This window comes from Haliaeetus albicilla, chromosome Z, assembly GCF_947461875.1.
Source record: "Haliaeetus albicilla chromosome Z, bHalAlb1.1, whole genome shotgun sequence".
Lineage (NCBI taxonomy): Eukaryota > Metazoa > Chordata > Aves > Accipitriformes > Accipitridae > Haliaeetus > Haliaeetus albicilla.
Genome location: NC_091516.1, coordinates 50,405,135 through 50,421,090, shown reverse-complemented (window position 1 = coordinate 50,421,090; position 15,956 = coordinate 50,405,135). Strand labels below are relative to the sequence as shown.

The window sequence follows — 15,956 nt, the reverse complement described above, 5'->3', positions numbered from 1 at the left end:
TCCTGTAAGGCCACATGGCAGCAAATGGAAATTTTCATTTTATAGCTACAAACATACTTCTTTTTCTCCAAAAGTCAATGAAAGACCAGACTAATTCTGACTCCCTCCAAGTGTGATACACAGTCCCCACCCCCTGCCGTGGCACTTGCCTTCTCAATCAATTTGGAAGGCTCAAGCAAAAGCAGCACCTCTCCAAGAAAACAGACCAAACATTTGCATGAGCCTCTTGATTATCACTTAATGCCACCAATTCACTGCAAGATGAAAAATCCAGCCAACTATACTCTCTGTATAGTTGGGAATATATATAGTTTATAATATATAAGTATACGTTATAGTGTGTGTATATATATGTTTGTATATATGTGTATATAATATACATGCGTGTGTATAAATATACATATATCTATGCATATATCTGCAAACAGGAACACAACTGAGACTTTATATATATGCCTTTATAGACCATTATAATCTTCTTCAGGCCCTAACTCTAGATATCCAACCCCACTTATCCAGGAGGGAAGCCTGTTACCTTTACATTTGCTTACACTCCTCTCTGCTCCACAGACAAACTATTTGTTGTTCTCCAATTGTCTAACCAATTAGAACAATTAGAGTAATCCCAGCACAACTGTTTCCAGCTTATGTGTTGCTTGAAAACTGTTGCTCTGTCTCTGATCTGAGAAGAAGTTCGTGTGCCTGAATGTTTGTCTGATTTTGAACATCAACCAGTCTGCAAGAAGAATGCTGCTTCATAAATACTGATTTTAATTAAAGCACTGAGGAAGTATTAGTTAAGCATCACAAACCCTGTGAGGGAGGATGTCCACACATGAAAAAAATGAAATCAAAATGAGAATTCTCCAAAACAGTCTCTGTACTTGCATGCCTCATTGACGGAGACACACAGGGCCTAATATTTCATAATACTTAATCACTCTTAGAGGATAGTGCCTATCAATTAAAACCTCAGAATATTAACCAGGCTATCCTTCAAAGCATTGCTGAGAAGCAAATCAAATAAGTATTATGTCATTTTTATGGATGAGAAAGTTGAACCAAAAAGAAATACCTCAGTCAACAGCACAGGCTGAATTGGGAATACACCAGGACCTAGGCTCCAGACAACCCAGCTCAGCATCCTGTTCTCCTTTCTGCAGAGCATGTTGCTTTATTGCAATGGCAGCTCCCAAATTACTTCAGTTAACAGTTGTTAGTACTTGGTAGACCTATAAAGTAGGCAGGCACTTGGTGTCTTAATTTAGAAACCGCAGAACAGAGGCCATCTGTTCTCTTCGCTATTTTTAAAGCAACTTGTCCAGACTCAGGTAGGAAATTTAAGGCAGAGGTGGATCTAATTTCTTGGAAGGCATTCACCTGCCCAGACTGAGACAGTCTCCAGGGTGGCCCTAGTTCATGTGCTGTCTGTCTTTCTCAAAACACACCAAAAGGAGGCAAAGGTTTGCAGATGAGAAGTTTCATTTCATGAACAGCACATAAATATGTTTGCTCCCTTCAGGAATCCTGTGTTCTTCCAATATGATCCACATGCTATATGTTGTTTGCATTTACATTTACATTGTAAATTGCCTTTACATTTACATTGTTTGCATTTGAAATTTACATTTGCAGTTACATGATTCAAATCTTTATATTTATTATCTGCATTAAGAGATCTGCTAAACCTAGCAAAAAATCAAATAATGAGTATATAATACAATCCTACATCTCAATTATGCTCAGGAACTGAGCATAAAGGTTGGATAAGCAAATCAAAGGCAATAATTTAGCATGCTTATTCACCTGTTCTATAGATGTTGTTTTATAAACATATTTCTTTTTGTATCTGTTAAGAATAAGTCCAAATTTAATTTCTTGTACATTATGTGAAAGTTTTTTTCCCACTAATACATACATCAATTTTTCTGTGGACTTCTTTAGCCCTTCTAACAGTTGTCTCTTAGCTGCCCTGGAAGTTATGGTCCTAATATGCCTGTCAGTTTCCTAAATTTGACAGTCAGACACTTCAGGAGTAAGAACCAGAAGTGTTCTTTGAACTAAATTTTATTGAACGGAAGTGTAATTTAAAGGATTCAAAACTACTCCTAAACTTGGGCTGAATTTGACAAAACCAAAACAAAACAGGGAACTGAAGCATTCTGTTTCAGTAGTTTTGAACCAGCAAAAAAGCATTTTTCTCCTCCTTTTGGAACTGTATAATTTTAATTAATGGTTAAGAATTATTAAACCTCTAAATACCTCCCCCCCAATTATTTAACTTTCTTGACAAAAAAAGATTGTATAAACATATTTTCTCCTGTTTCTCTTTGTTGGCTTACTAGTGATCAGAAAAAAAAACAAATAGAACTGAATGAATAATCTAAGAATACTATTTTATTAAGCTAGATGGTGAAGAAATATTAATTAAAAAATCTTCTATGAACTCACATCTCTTCATAAATATGTATTCTCAGCATTGGCTGATATGTCCTGCCCAAAGTTTTATTTGCTCTCAAATAAGAATGCATTAGTCAGGCAAAATGAAAAATTAATCTTATTATTTAAATGAAAAGAACACCAACAGGCATTTTATATTTCTTGCAGTCTGTTCCTAGCACACTACTTCAATCCAAAAGGATCATTTGTTTCTTATCTGAGCTGTTCCCATGGGACGAAAGTAATCACTTCTAATACTTTGCTTCAAATTACAGTACTGTAGTCATCAGCATTCACACATCCAGAGCTGCCAGTCAGTCACCAGACTCCTAATCACACATCACTTGTTACCACTTCCAAAACAAGCTAGACCACCCCATCCCTGACCCTCACCCTGTTTTAACAGACACTCTTCCTCAGTGAGTTATTCTTGTTTGGTGCAGTGTTTAAAGTCCGTCAGTTTGAATGGAAAAAATGGAGTATTTGCTTTTCCACCATCTTCCTTTGTCTTCTAATTTCCTGCGCTCTTCAGAGCTCCCTTATGTGCATTTAAGAAAAGAAATTGAAGAAATGGGACTTTGCATCAAAAGCAAACAGTCACAGGTTCTTCTTTTTCTCCCATCACTTTTCCTCCACTATTGAACTGCCATCTGTTTTTTCTAACTGTTTAAAAAAAGCCAACAGGAATCTCAAGCCAATCAACATTTTGGTATGTGATTTGGCCCACACTTGGTTATTTTTACACCAAGACACTCTGAGCAAAGATTAGGCCTCCTGCTGTGGGAGCACTGTAACACACAGTTAGTTCTGTCTCTGTGATAATAATTATGTCTCCAAATTGGAACAGAGCTACAGTAGCTCATGGCACACAGACACAAGCAGTGGCACATCCTTACAGTATCACCTCCCATGTTCTCAGTTATACAAATAAGCTCAGTTGTCTAACAGAATCACTTGTTCTCATAACAAAACATCCCAAAGTGTATTAATTACACTGGGAACAACTCATTTGCGTAAACTGCTTAACCACATTGCTAATATAATCAAGAGAGCATTAAGCCAAGCTATTGCTGCTGTGCAAACAATTTACATACATAACCATATTCTTATATTCTACTTGCTTGCCATTTTCCCTACACTTTTTAAAAAACCCTGTGTTTCAATAAGTCCGCCAAAAGTCTAAATGGAATAGTTTCAGATACAAATAGATGGAGCTAGTATTAATGTGGCCACTATGAACATGAATTAATCTCCACAAAGGCCAAAAAAGAGCAAAGAAATATTTTTAAGCAATATCATTCTTTCTAGTGCTTTTCAGAATTAGAATTATCAGAAGGTATACTCCTAAAACATTATGGGAATCATTGGCATAAAGAACTGATAAAAATTAAGTTCTCTGCATTTCCATAGGAAAGACAGAGCGTAGGCTGCAGCAATGCCAGCTCTTCACATGCTCTGCTTCCTCCAATGCACCAGATGCAAATTCAAAAGCAGCACACACAACTGAATTTCTGTGCCAGTTTAAACTTTGGCTTACTTTCAAAGATGACAAATTAATGCCAACACTTTACTCATGTGGAACCCACTCATTATGTCTTGCACAGAGACCACCAGTTAATTCAGCATTTAGACATGTTTACGCCTACCCACCCATCATTATGTTGCTACATGTGAACATTCCTGAACTTTATGGAATAATGGATGATTTAACACTGGAATAAATGGAATCAAAACCACTCATGAATAAAAAACATGTCCATGCCTCACAGCTTGCTTGTTTCCTCTCAAATTTCTCTTCACCTGTTAGGAACATGAACTACTCTACCCTATCCCCCACACTCTTTCTGCTTGAAGTCTCTCAATCCATTACTAGACAGAGTAACAATGGATTTCTTCTCTAGTCCCTCTTCATGCTTTCCACCATCTATTTTGTAACACACACAAAAATAAATGTGGTAGAAGTGTGACATATATGGTGCTCTAAAAATAAGTGATGTCTCAACTGGTTCTCTTGCAATTTTATAGGGGGGAAAAACCTCCATGAAGTATTTAATTTTACTTGAGTTTGAGGCGGTGTTTTAACCAGTTTCTGAAAAAGACAAATCATGTAATGATATTTTTTGAGCAAAACAATGCATTAAAGCAAAATGAAATCACAGAACATTTAAATGATTCAGAACCTGCTTCTTTCCCCTAGTGAAAGAAAAAGACATTTTTGTCTAAAAGTTTTCCCCGAATCTAAGTCTATACAGACAACACCAGATGAAGGTACAAGCAAGATTTGTGGGGCTAAGGCATTCCCAACAGAGTACTGTTACCTCTAAAAGCTGTTTTAATGATGAGAAGAAGAAGCAGCTCGGTCACAGAAAATACAAGCTTAGCGGGGTCTCGTTTCCCTCACACAAAGAAACTGCATGGAAAAAAACCCAGAGAAAATCCCAAACATATCCCAAAGCAAAGCAAAATAAAATAGAACGACTTACTGTCTTCTTCAACATTTTGATGGCGTAAGGTTTCTGGGTCCCTTTCTGCCTGCATCTGTAGACAATGGATGTAGCCCCACTAAATTAAAAAAAAAAAAAAAAAAAAGGAAGAATAGTTGTACATACGCCTCTTTGAATATGTCAATAAACAGAGTTGCCTAGCTGAAACTACATTTTCTATTCCTCCCAGGTAGGGCAAAAATACCTTGTTTTTCCCCACAGATGCAAGCAAAAAAACCAGTGTAAAAACTGTTCTCTGTTGAACCAGTGAAATTCAGTGGTTATTCAGCCAACAGAACTTGCAAGAGCTTGAGATGCCTCTTGGTCACACCTTTTCTGGCTCCTGACACATCCTGGAGGTTTCCACTGGGTAGCAAGGGACATAATCTGTCCCCAAACCTGTGACAACATACCTTGTCTTTGTTAAGGAAATACCTTTGCAACAGTTAGTTGCATTAGGTTTTTTTACTAATTGTTGATGGCAGTAATGGGGAGTGAGACAGAAAAGAAGAGACAATTATTGTGCTGCTCCCTGCCCAGTTGCCCAAACAGCCAAATTCGGCACCAGATGGCACAAGCAGCACTTTTGGTTAATTCAGTGGAAACTGGTGGGGCTTGTTCATAGCAAAACTGAACTGGGCTTAGATCTTCTGGTTGCCTTCAAGGCATACTCACTTGAATGTGCTAAATCTGAGCACTCATAACATAAAATTATGGCTCTGCTGGTTGGAGGGCACTTCTCTGAGTGGGAGGTTGGGCTAGCCAGTCTCCAGAGATGGGCTCAGGGGCTGAGATTACTTCTTGTGCTCTACTTGTTACCATCAGGGAAGGGACCTGTACTCTATGAATTAGCTAAAGAGAGGAAAAGCCTCTGGCAAAAGCATAATGGTTACAAACAATTCAAATACCTTTATATTCTGTGACATTTACTTTTAGATGCTGCTGAGCAACCCAGTGCCAGCCACCATCAAAATGGATGCTCTGAAGTGCTATGTGTCAGCACTGGATTTAAGGCATTTTTGGAAGACTCCTGCCCTCAGATTTGTCACCCACTCTAAGACTCAGCACTTTGGAATAGCTGCAGATTTTTAAGCTAGAGGGGACTCCCGTTATCATCCATGACTTCCCAAATAACATACATAGCAGAACTGCACACAGCGACTCTGCAGTGGAAGGATTTCATATATACTGCACACTAAATTGCACTGCAGATCTCTCTGAACCAGAAGAAACCCATCTCACTGTGTCTACAGGAGATAACCACAAGCTGCAATGACACAAGCAGATTTCTTTTAAGCACTGGAATGGTATAGCCGAGTTTGACTGTATGAATAAAGCCATGATACAAAGGTTTATCATTCTGGGTGCACTGCTGTACAAAACCACCATGCATGCTCTGCACTTCTCCCTCCTCAGCATGGGCACAGGCACTAGATAATGCTCTGAGTAGGCATGTCCATATTTTTATGGATATATGAGTGAGCACAAGAACTGGCATTCGATTGAGAAGATTTATTTCAGAAAGACCTCTTCATCAGGAAAGGTCACCTCCAGCAAGGGTCAGGCAGCTCAATCATCTGAGGGCTTCTGTGCATCAAACACACATAAAGTAATCTTCACTTCGTCTCAAATGCTAAAATGATTTGTCTGTCATAACAGTGTATTGATAAATGTGTGGGAGTACTGCAAGCCTCAGTGACTCCCAGAATCATTACATGAATTTAATTAGATCTCCTCTTCTTGGCCAAGTCTCAAAAGGCTCTATTTAGCAAGAAGAAAAAAATACACCACATCATTAAGACAACCCTCACATCTTTTAAGTACAACCAAAAATGTTAAAAGATAAAATTTTAAGGACCTGCTGTGATAAAGTTCATATCACCAGTATTTCACTACAGCACTGTGATGGGGAAGTCATTGCATAAACTGCAAATCATTCTTGTACCCTGCTTCACATATTCAGAGTGCAACATAAACATTAAACTCATATGTCTACATATGCTCTTACTAGGTAGGCAGCAAACCTAGAAATTATTTTATTTGGTTGAGGGCACAATTAGATAAGCTGTGCAGCTGATGAACCAAATAAATAGATTACCATTCCTGTGCACATCTCCAGGTGTTCTGTGCAGCTGTGGCGATGGAGGGCAGTCACTGTCTCTAGTGATGCTATTGTCAGCGTCTGTTTTACCAGTTTGTAACCTGGCTCTGCAAAGTCTTCCACATGAATAAAAACGTAGCCACTAGAACACCTCTGATAATTTAACAGAACTGGCTGAGTGATGAGACAGACAGCTATGCCAGCAGGGGTTGCATGGCACCACCTTTAACAGTTCATTTGACTGTACCCAAAGCTGGAGGAAAGGCAGCATAATCCTCGAAAGACACATATGACAGCCCGGAGAGACAGGAGTTTATGAAGGCTTGTCCAGTGAGCAGTTTGCCATCAGGCTCGTTAGTCACCATTCAAAACACACAGAGGTGCTAGCTTAGAAATTATTCCCTATTGTAAAGATTTTGGACAGCACATCCCTGGAGTCTTAATTTGGGGAAAAAATGATGAGAAGGTATCACAAGATTTGGGAATGCTTTCAGAGGGTTCTCTTTTGGTTTATGTGCTATGTCTGGCTCTGACAGATACATTCCCACCAGCCAGGAAAGAGATCACCGAGCAAACAGCTAACACTGCCGTCCTCTTCCATGCCAGAAACAAGCACCAGGACTCAGGAACAGGATGGCAACCTGCTTACACCACACCTGGTGCAAAGCTTAGCAGACAACCATTACTAGTACAGACCAGACTCCCTGTCTCTTCGGTGATAACAGAACCTCTTTGCTTCTTCCCAATAAAAAAAAAAGGAGAGGGGATGGGCGGGGAAAGCAGCCTATGGGTCTTAATGTAAATGCACAATTTACTTTGCTTATTTTGCATTTTGCTTTGCTTATTTTGGCTTCCTGCTGGAGCTCAGCAAGCCTTCTGCTGAATCAGCACATACAGCTTTCCTGAGCCTCTATGACTTGGAAGGTCACCAACATAACTGGAGTGATTCAAACTTTCATCACCAAAAAGCAGTGGGAAGCTTCATCTGCAAAAATCACATGCGCAACAGAAAAGCTCGAAGAGCTGCTAATTGTAACCTCTTGCCCTTAATTTTTCAACATCAAACCTTGACTGCCATCAACCAGGCTCTCAGAACCTCGTCTTGAATTTGTACCAACTTTTCACTGATACATTTTGTCAGAAAACACAAATATGCAGAAACCAAAAATTCTTGTGGCAACCTGCCACTTTCCACAGGCATGAAATTTATGACCAGATAGACAGATCGCGAGCCTCTCAATGTCCCGTCCTCTGCAGGTGGTGTTCCACTCCATCTGAATGATAAATAATACTGGTGCTATAGAAAGAGATCACCTCTACTCAATGGTTAAGGCACTTATTTGATAAGCAGCAGATACCAACACTAGGGAATATTTAATCCTACAGCATGAACAGTTTCAAGAGAAGAAACTGAGACGACCCTAAGCCCAAGCAGCCAATAATCACTTGCAGAAGTACATTGCAGTGTGTGATTGACAAGCAACCCATTCCCAGTTCAGACTAGAAACCAGAAATTAAGTCTCCCATGCTCCAGATGTGTCCAACCACAAGATTACTCTTCAGATTGTGTTGGCACATTTAGAATTGAAACTGACAGCTCCTCCCTCTTTGTAGTTGGTGAATACATACATACATACATATCTATCTTTGCATATATACATAAACTTATATTTATATGAAATATTTCATTATATATATTTGGGTATGTAAGTGTGAACTTATTTACTTCTAAAGAAAATTAGGCTTAAAGGAGCATCCAGCTGTTGCTTTTTTGCATCTTTGCCCAGAACAAGCTGCCTGAAGTAAAAATATAAATTATTTAAAGTTGGCTGGAACAATATGAAAAAAAGCACATTCTTGGAATACATAGTTGGCCAAGTTAGTTAGAGAACAGTAAAAATCAGAATTCCTATGTTGTTGAAAACATTGTCATTCTCTTTTACTGACATACGTGTTTCTGTCTGGAAAGCTGCTTAATGATTCTGTTAAAGATTTACTTTTAAAAACCCATGTATAACTGTGAACATGCTAAAGAACAAAAAAAAACCCAAGCCACTTTATTATGTATGCTGTATGCTTTACTACACAAATATGTTTCTATATCCAGTTTTGACCTTACAAAAAAACTAAAAATAATGTATACAACTTGACTTGTCATAATGGATAATAAAAACACTCACTTCCATGTGATGCTGCCTACAACAAGGACAATGCGAACTCATGAGAAACCTCAAGATGCCCTGTGCATGGAATGTATCACAGCTGCTACACACGCAACTCAATATTAGCACAGAACTAGTTTGCCTGCAGTACAAACAAATACTTCAGCGACATGATAAACTCACTCAGCGACTAGTCCAAAGATTGCATGGAAAAGTTAAAGTATTAAAAGTACCACTTAGTATGTGAAATTAGACTAAAATTCAGTGACTGATCTCTGCCTGTGTGTTGTTTTCCACACAAATTTGAAAAATGTTTTAAAAATATTTTAAAAGTATGTGTAAAATTTTTTGTCCCCCCTCCCCCCTATAGACTTTGTTGAGTATTCTGGATCATTTTTCTTATTATTATCCTCAGGTGTTATTGAATTCACAATTATTTTAGAAGGACACTATTTTAGAGATTGGGCATAGTGTTCTGCTTGCACTAAGGAGTCCAGGCTGCAAAGCCGACAGAAAAGGCGCGGTCACACTTCAAGTACACGCAGTCAAAAATAGCGGTGTCAGCACAGATGGAAGGAAGGCAGGGACGCCCAGGAGGGGTGTTAAGGAGGTGGAAGTGATCAGCAGAATTTGCACATAAAGGAGAAAATGGAATTTGCAGGATCAGGCTGGACTTGTGGTGGAGAAAAGACAAGGCAAGAAAAGACAAGGCAAGAAAAGACAAATAATTTGAGCCAGGTTGGAAAAAGCCTTTCCTCCCCCACACCCACAAAAAACTTCTGCCTCTGAAACAAGAACAGGAACCAAAATGAAACACAGCCAGATGTTTATTTGCTCACAGGTAGGTAGGAAAGGTGAATTCCTAGAGCTGCAGTTTTTATGATAAAATAAATAGCCGCTGACAGTATTTTCACTGGAAGTAGGAAAATTGGTCCTTTCAAAAGTAGGTCGGCACCTCCATACCATGCCCACTCATCCCAGGTTTTATACTGCATTTTGATCAACTCAGTACAAATACAGTCCTCAATGTAATCTCCTGTAAATTTCATTTGGATTAAATTCCTTAAGTTCTGAATTGATTTTTGGAAAATAAATTAGTTTGTGCTTCACGCAGTGAAAGAATGATTACATAATCTAGTTTGTCCAAACAGATCAGGTGAAAGAATGAATGGTCCCAAGAAAACTGTACCTATTACAGAGCCATGGAAATCTGTGCTGCCAAAACTGCAGTAATGGATTAAAGTCCAGTATTGACTTCCATAAAGAATACTGATTTTTTTTGTACAGTTTACAGAGGTATAAAGTTAAAATACATTAATGCACTCTTTCTTATATATACACTAGAAGGTCAAAATGGATTTACAGGAATGAAACTACTGTTCCTAGACTTCAAAATTAAATGCCTTGTTTGAAGTTAAAGACCAGACAGAACAAAAAAATCACTGACAAAGCTTGTGACATACATATAAATGAAAATTACATTAAAAAAATGCATATTTCATGGCATTACTACTATTGCCTTCATTTTAAAAGGCACATACATGTAAATTCAGAAATTCTCACAACTCGCATTTCATGTGAAAGTGTATCAAACCAAACTTTCTTTCTACAGCAAACTTACAAGCAATTTTTAAATTATTCAAATCCGATCTTAAAACTTCTTCTAAACATCAATATCTACATATATAGGACTTGCAGGCAATTGTGCGCAACTGCAGCCCTCCGTTCCCCCTCATTATTTCACAACTTGTAAAGAGAATGGAAAACGTCACAAAACAAATGTAATGTAGGGGGAAAAAAAACCCCTTGAACTCCCACATTCTATAAGGAATAAAACTAATCTTTGAAGATGGCAAGGCTGGTGGAAAACACGTACACAGTTCTAGAAAGGAAAGCTAATTCCATAGCATTCCATGTCTGGTTTGATTTAAACAAGAAAAACATCCATACCTCTTCAGATTTTGATTCTAGGACTTTTAGCTGCCATGTTGATTTTCTAATATTTGAGGTGAAAGGACTTTTTAGCAATCGATTCCTGTTCAGGCTGGCCTGCAAAGGCAATGCAATAGACCAACGAGATATTTTCAATATTCAGCCTTCACTGCATTCAGCAGACAAACAAAAGGAGCCTTACATAAGCACATTCCCAACATAAGACATACACTGTTTTTAAATAAACAGTAATCCAACTAGTGCTTGCCAATATTCTTGAACTTGTAACTTCCACAGATAACAATTTGTAGAACTGAAATCCTTTAGATGTAGGCTAGGCTGGCTGGTGAAACACTAACTAAAATGCAGCAGTCCTGCTGTGGTGGCTGGACCGGTAGCTGCTAATTCCTGCTGGGACTGCAGCAGCATATTTCTCACTAGCTTCCAGTGGGGCTCCTCCCTCAACTATTGCAGGGAATTTCGGGAAAAAGACCGCTATCCTACAAGGAGTCTAAACACTTCATTACACTTGGCATTACTGCCTTTTAAAACAGTGGGCATTCAGCTAGGGGTTAAATTAGGTGCATTCTATAATATCTTTCTTAACATTAGATTATTTCCCCCACCTCAAATACTACTTCTTAAATTTCTGTTTAGCTGGTGGGTAAACATTGAGGACCAGAAACAGACCACCAACACTGCATATCTTAAAGCATTTTGACGAATTTGGCTCCCCTGCCTTTTGTTGAATGGGACAATACAGATGACCCAGGCATATTAAAAGAGCAAGAATCATTATCTCAGACCTTAATTTGAAAACATGGAAACAAAATTCCAACTACATTGAATTTTAGAGGTTACTGCTTTACTGTGTGTACATTGCTCTCCTTGGTGTAACTCAACTTTCAGAAGGTTGGTTCCTGAACAAAGCTTCAAGTAAGACTGCTGAAATGCAGATATGAGGTGAAGATCAGAGCACTTCATACAGCACTATAGAAGAAAAATGTATAGAAAATACATTCACTCTTCCCTCTCTTTCCTTTAGCCCCTTTAAAAATTGGGTTAGACTGCATGTAAGAACAACTGTATTTCTAAAACAGCAGGGGAGTTCTCAATAGGAAAACCAATTTCTTTCCTACCAAGTCTGAAAAAAACTTGCAGCTGAAAGTTGGCTGAAAATGAACTTGTAGTAGTGTCAGGTTGATTGTTCGACACAAAGCAGTCCAATAGATCCAGAAACTGATTTTGAATATTTTATTTAGAACAGAGTTTCCTTTGAGATTGCTCTTCTCTTTTCAGGGACAGGAGAGTACTACCCTACTCACGTTTAGGCAATTCAATGAAATAGGGAGAGTAAAGAAAAGGAGGTAGAAGAGTGGACTGACTGAACTCCTACTGCTTCCAGCAGGATGCAGATTTTTGTCCTTGGTACTGAACTTTGGAAACACTGGGCAAATTTTCAAAAGAGGTGCTTAGACTACCTGTGCAAGGCACAGACCCAAATCTTTGGACTGGCAGTCTCAGGCATATTCTCACGGCCACAGACACTGTGCATGCACTTTCCATCTATGTGACATGCCATGCAGTTACTGGCCCTCCCCAAGCAGCACACAAAGCCTGATGACTGAAATAGTTCAGTGAACATAGCTTCCCTGGAAATACAGATGCCTTATTTTAAGCACCATTTAAACCATTATCTCATAAGCAGCACTTCCCCCCCCGCCCCCCTTAAAGAGATACTAATATAAAATAAACATTGTTTATTTAATCTTAATGAAGAGTACATGTGAGGAGAAAGAGCACTGAGCAGTAAAAACTTTTAAAAACCTTCAAAAATGTGTTGCAAGACCTTCCTTCCTGGGCCATTGCAGAATTGCCTGCCTGTTTTTCTCTGGTGACACAGTCCTTCATCAGGAAGTGTTCTAACAGTCTGTACTTCCAGTAGGTGTCAACATCATTGATTACTGCTCTTAATGACAATCTCCATGTGCAAAAGGAAAACCGGCTTTTGCACTAAATGACATGCAGCAGTATGAACAGCTTCACACACCCCATAATAACTCTTGGTTTTCCTGGTGGAGTGAAGGGAAGTAGAAGGGGGGTTACAAAGTTTGACTACTAGCAACTTGCTCTGTATAGAAAAAAGAAACCTTTTTAAATGAGAAAGGGACAATTTCATGGCTATTCATGTCTGCATATCTAAAGCAAGTTTGGAACAAAATTCTTTACCAGCTAATTTAGGCCAAGTCATTCCTGGGATTCTGCAAGCTCTTGTGCCCATGCTTATCCTGAATAGCCCTCATTTTGGTAAGCTACGCAGCTTTCTCCCTGGAGGTTCATGTTGTGCTGAACTATGAATTGCTATGCAATGACTTCTCTGAAATAAGTTGGTTTTGCCAAGAAGTTTATGTGCAGTGCCAATCCAGGATCTCTTACTACAAGACAACAAACAAAATTGAAATATACCACAGATTTAAGAGTTCTTTGGCCTTTTTCTAGCTACTTCGTACATTTTCTTCTTTAAACCAGGTGAGAGCCATTTCTAATCATAAGAGATAAGACTGAAAGCCAGGCAATGCAAAAGAGTTTGGAGGAGTGTATTATATTTTGCTAATGCTCCCTAAATGAACACTTTTTATAATGTTTTCTGAATTCTGATCATACTTACATATATTCTCCATTAAAAATACTATATTTTTGAAGTAAAAAGATAAACTGAAATATCTGATTTTCCATAATAGGGAACACATTTAATCTGTCATTTCTAATATTTTTGTAACAGTCAGAAAAACTAATTTGCCATCTTGATAAGAATAACCTGAAGACTTACACTTGGTTGTAATTTTATTGCAATAAAAAAGCTACAGTAGAAAGAGGAAGCTGCAGGAGGAAGCACGCTGATACTATACATAAAACAGAAAAACAGATTTCCTGAGAAAATGAAGATAGCATTAAGGCAATATACTCCGCTGCAGGCTGTGTCAGTGAGGTGTTATTTTGATCAGAGTGGTAAGTTTTGTGGTCCTGGCAAGTCTGATGACCAAATGCCAACTTACTGCAAGCATGGGGGACCTATCAAATCAGGTCTGACCTTCCAAAACTATAAAGCCTGACCTTTCTAGCTGGGCAGACTTTGGTTCTGGTGGCTGGGAAAGACCTAAGTAGGTCTAGCCTTTCCTAAATGTTGGATTTCCTCCACATGCACACAAGAACAGTGCTGCATCAGTCCTAAGCTATCCCTGCCAAGAGGAGGCAGCCACCCTGGAGCACTCCTCATCACCCACCTTGGTACCACCTCCCACCCTCCTCAAGGGACAAAGTGGGCAGGAGACTGGGGTCACCACACCTTCCTTCTCAGGTTTACAAAACTGCCATGCACGACTGTAGTGGGCTGACCTTGGCTGGCTTCCAGATGCCCACCAAGCTGCTCTATTACTTCTCCATCAACAGGACAAGGGGGAAGAAAAATATGATAGAAAAGCTCGTGGGTCAAGATAAGGACAGGGAGATCTCTTACCAATTACTGTCATGGGCAAAACAAACTCAACTTGGGGAAATTAATTTTAATTATTGCCAATTAATAACAGAGTAGGATGGTGAGAAATAAGAACAAAACTGAAAACACCTTCCCCCACTGCTCCCATCTTCCCAGACTTCATTCCCAACTTGTCTAACTCCTCCCCCCAACCGGCCCAGGAGGACGGGGAATGGGGGTTGCAAGTCAGTTCATTACACTTTGTCTCTGCTGCTCCTTCCTCCTCACACTCTTCCCCTGCTCCAGCCTGGGGACACAGGCCTTCATGAACTGCTCCAGTATGGCTCCTTTCCACAGGGTACAGTCGTTCAGGAATGGACTGCTCCAGTGTGAGCTCCTCTCCATGGGGCCGCAGCTCCTGCTAGGACATCTGCTCCAGTGTGGACTCTCCACTGGGTCACATCTTCCTTCAGGGCATGTCCACCTGCTCCAGCGTGGGGTCCTCCACGGGCTGCAGGTGGATATCTGCTCCACCGTGGACCTCCATGGACTGCAGGGGGACAGCCTGCCTCACCATGGTCTTCCCCATGGGCTGCAGAGGAATCTCTGCTCCAGCACCTGGAGCACCTCCTCCCCCTTCTTCACTGACCTGGGGGTCTGCAGTGGGGTTTCTCTCACAATGTTCTCACTTCTCTCTCACACTGCTGCTGTGCAGGTTTTTTTACCCTTTCTTAAATATGTTATCACAGAGGTACCACCATCATCACTGATGGGCTCAGCTTTGGCCAGTGGTGGGTCCACCTTGGAGCCAGCTGCAACCATGTGTCTGACATGGAAGGAGCTGCTGGTGCCTTCTCACTGAAGCCACCCCTGCAGCCCCCTGCTAACCAAAACCTTGCCACGTAAACCCAGTACAACAACCCTGCAGGAATCTCACCAGAACAAACAAAAAGCACTCACTGAATCATACACAGACTCAAGCCATGCCAGTGTTGCCTGAGTCTCTCTTACCACTTTCTAAGCTCTTACAAATTGTTTCAATATTGTTCCAGGTATTGATGTGAGCCCTACTGAATTACAATGTATTGACTCAATCACCCTCCACCCTTTTTTCACTCACCTGTATTTTGCTTTTTTCTAGACTTTGGGACCTCACCTGCCTGTAGTCATTTCTCAAGGATAACAGCTGAAGATGCAGGTTTTGCTCCCAAGAGTTTGCTTCTTCAGTGTTCTGGGGTGAACATCATCAACTCACCACTGACATCTGCACTCTGACTTACCTAAATATTCTCACTTCTGTTCTAACTGGGCCTTTAATATTCTATTAACCTTTTACAAAGACCCCAGATGTCTCTACACAATGT

At 39.8% G+C, this 15,956-nt stretch overlaps 1 protein-coding gene across 1 annotated transcript in view; it reads right to left on the bottom strand.

Moving 5' to 3' along the window:
- The window catches only part of CAMK4 (calcium/calmodulin dependent protein kinase IV), a 183,024-nt gene that overhangs the window by 95,851 nt on the left and 71,217 nt on the right, over positions 1–15,956 (bottom strand). Inside the window, exon 2 of the mRNA XM_069777186.1 lies at positions 4,923–5,001. Coding sequence (XP_069633287.1) covers positions 4,923–5,001 — 79 coding nt within the window. The remainder of the gene's footprint in view (positions 1–4,922; positions 5,002–15,956) is intronic.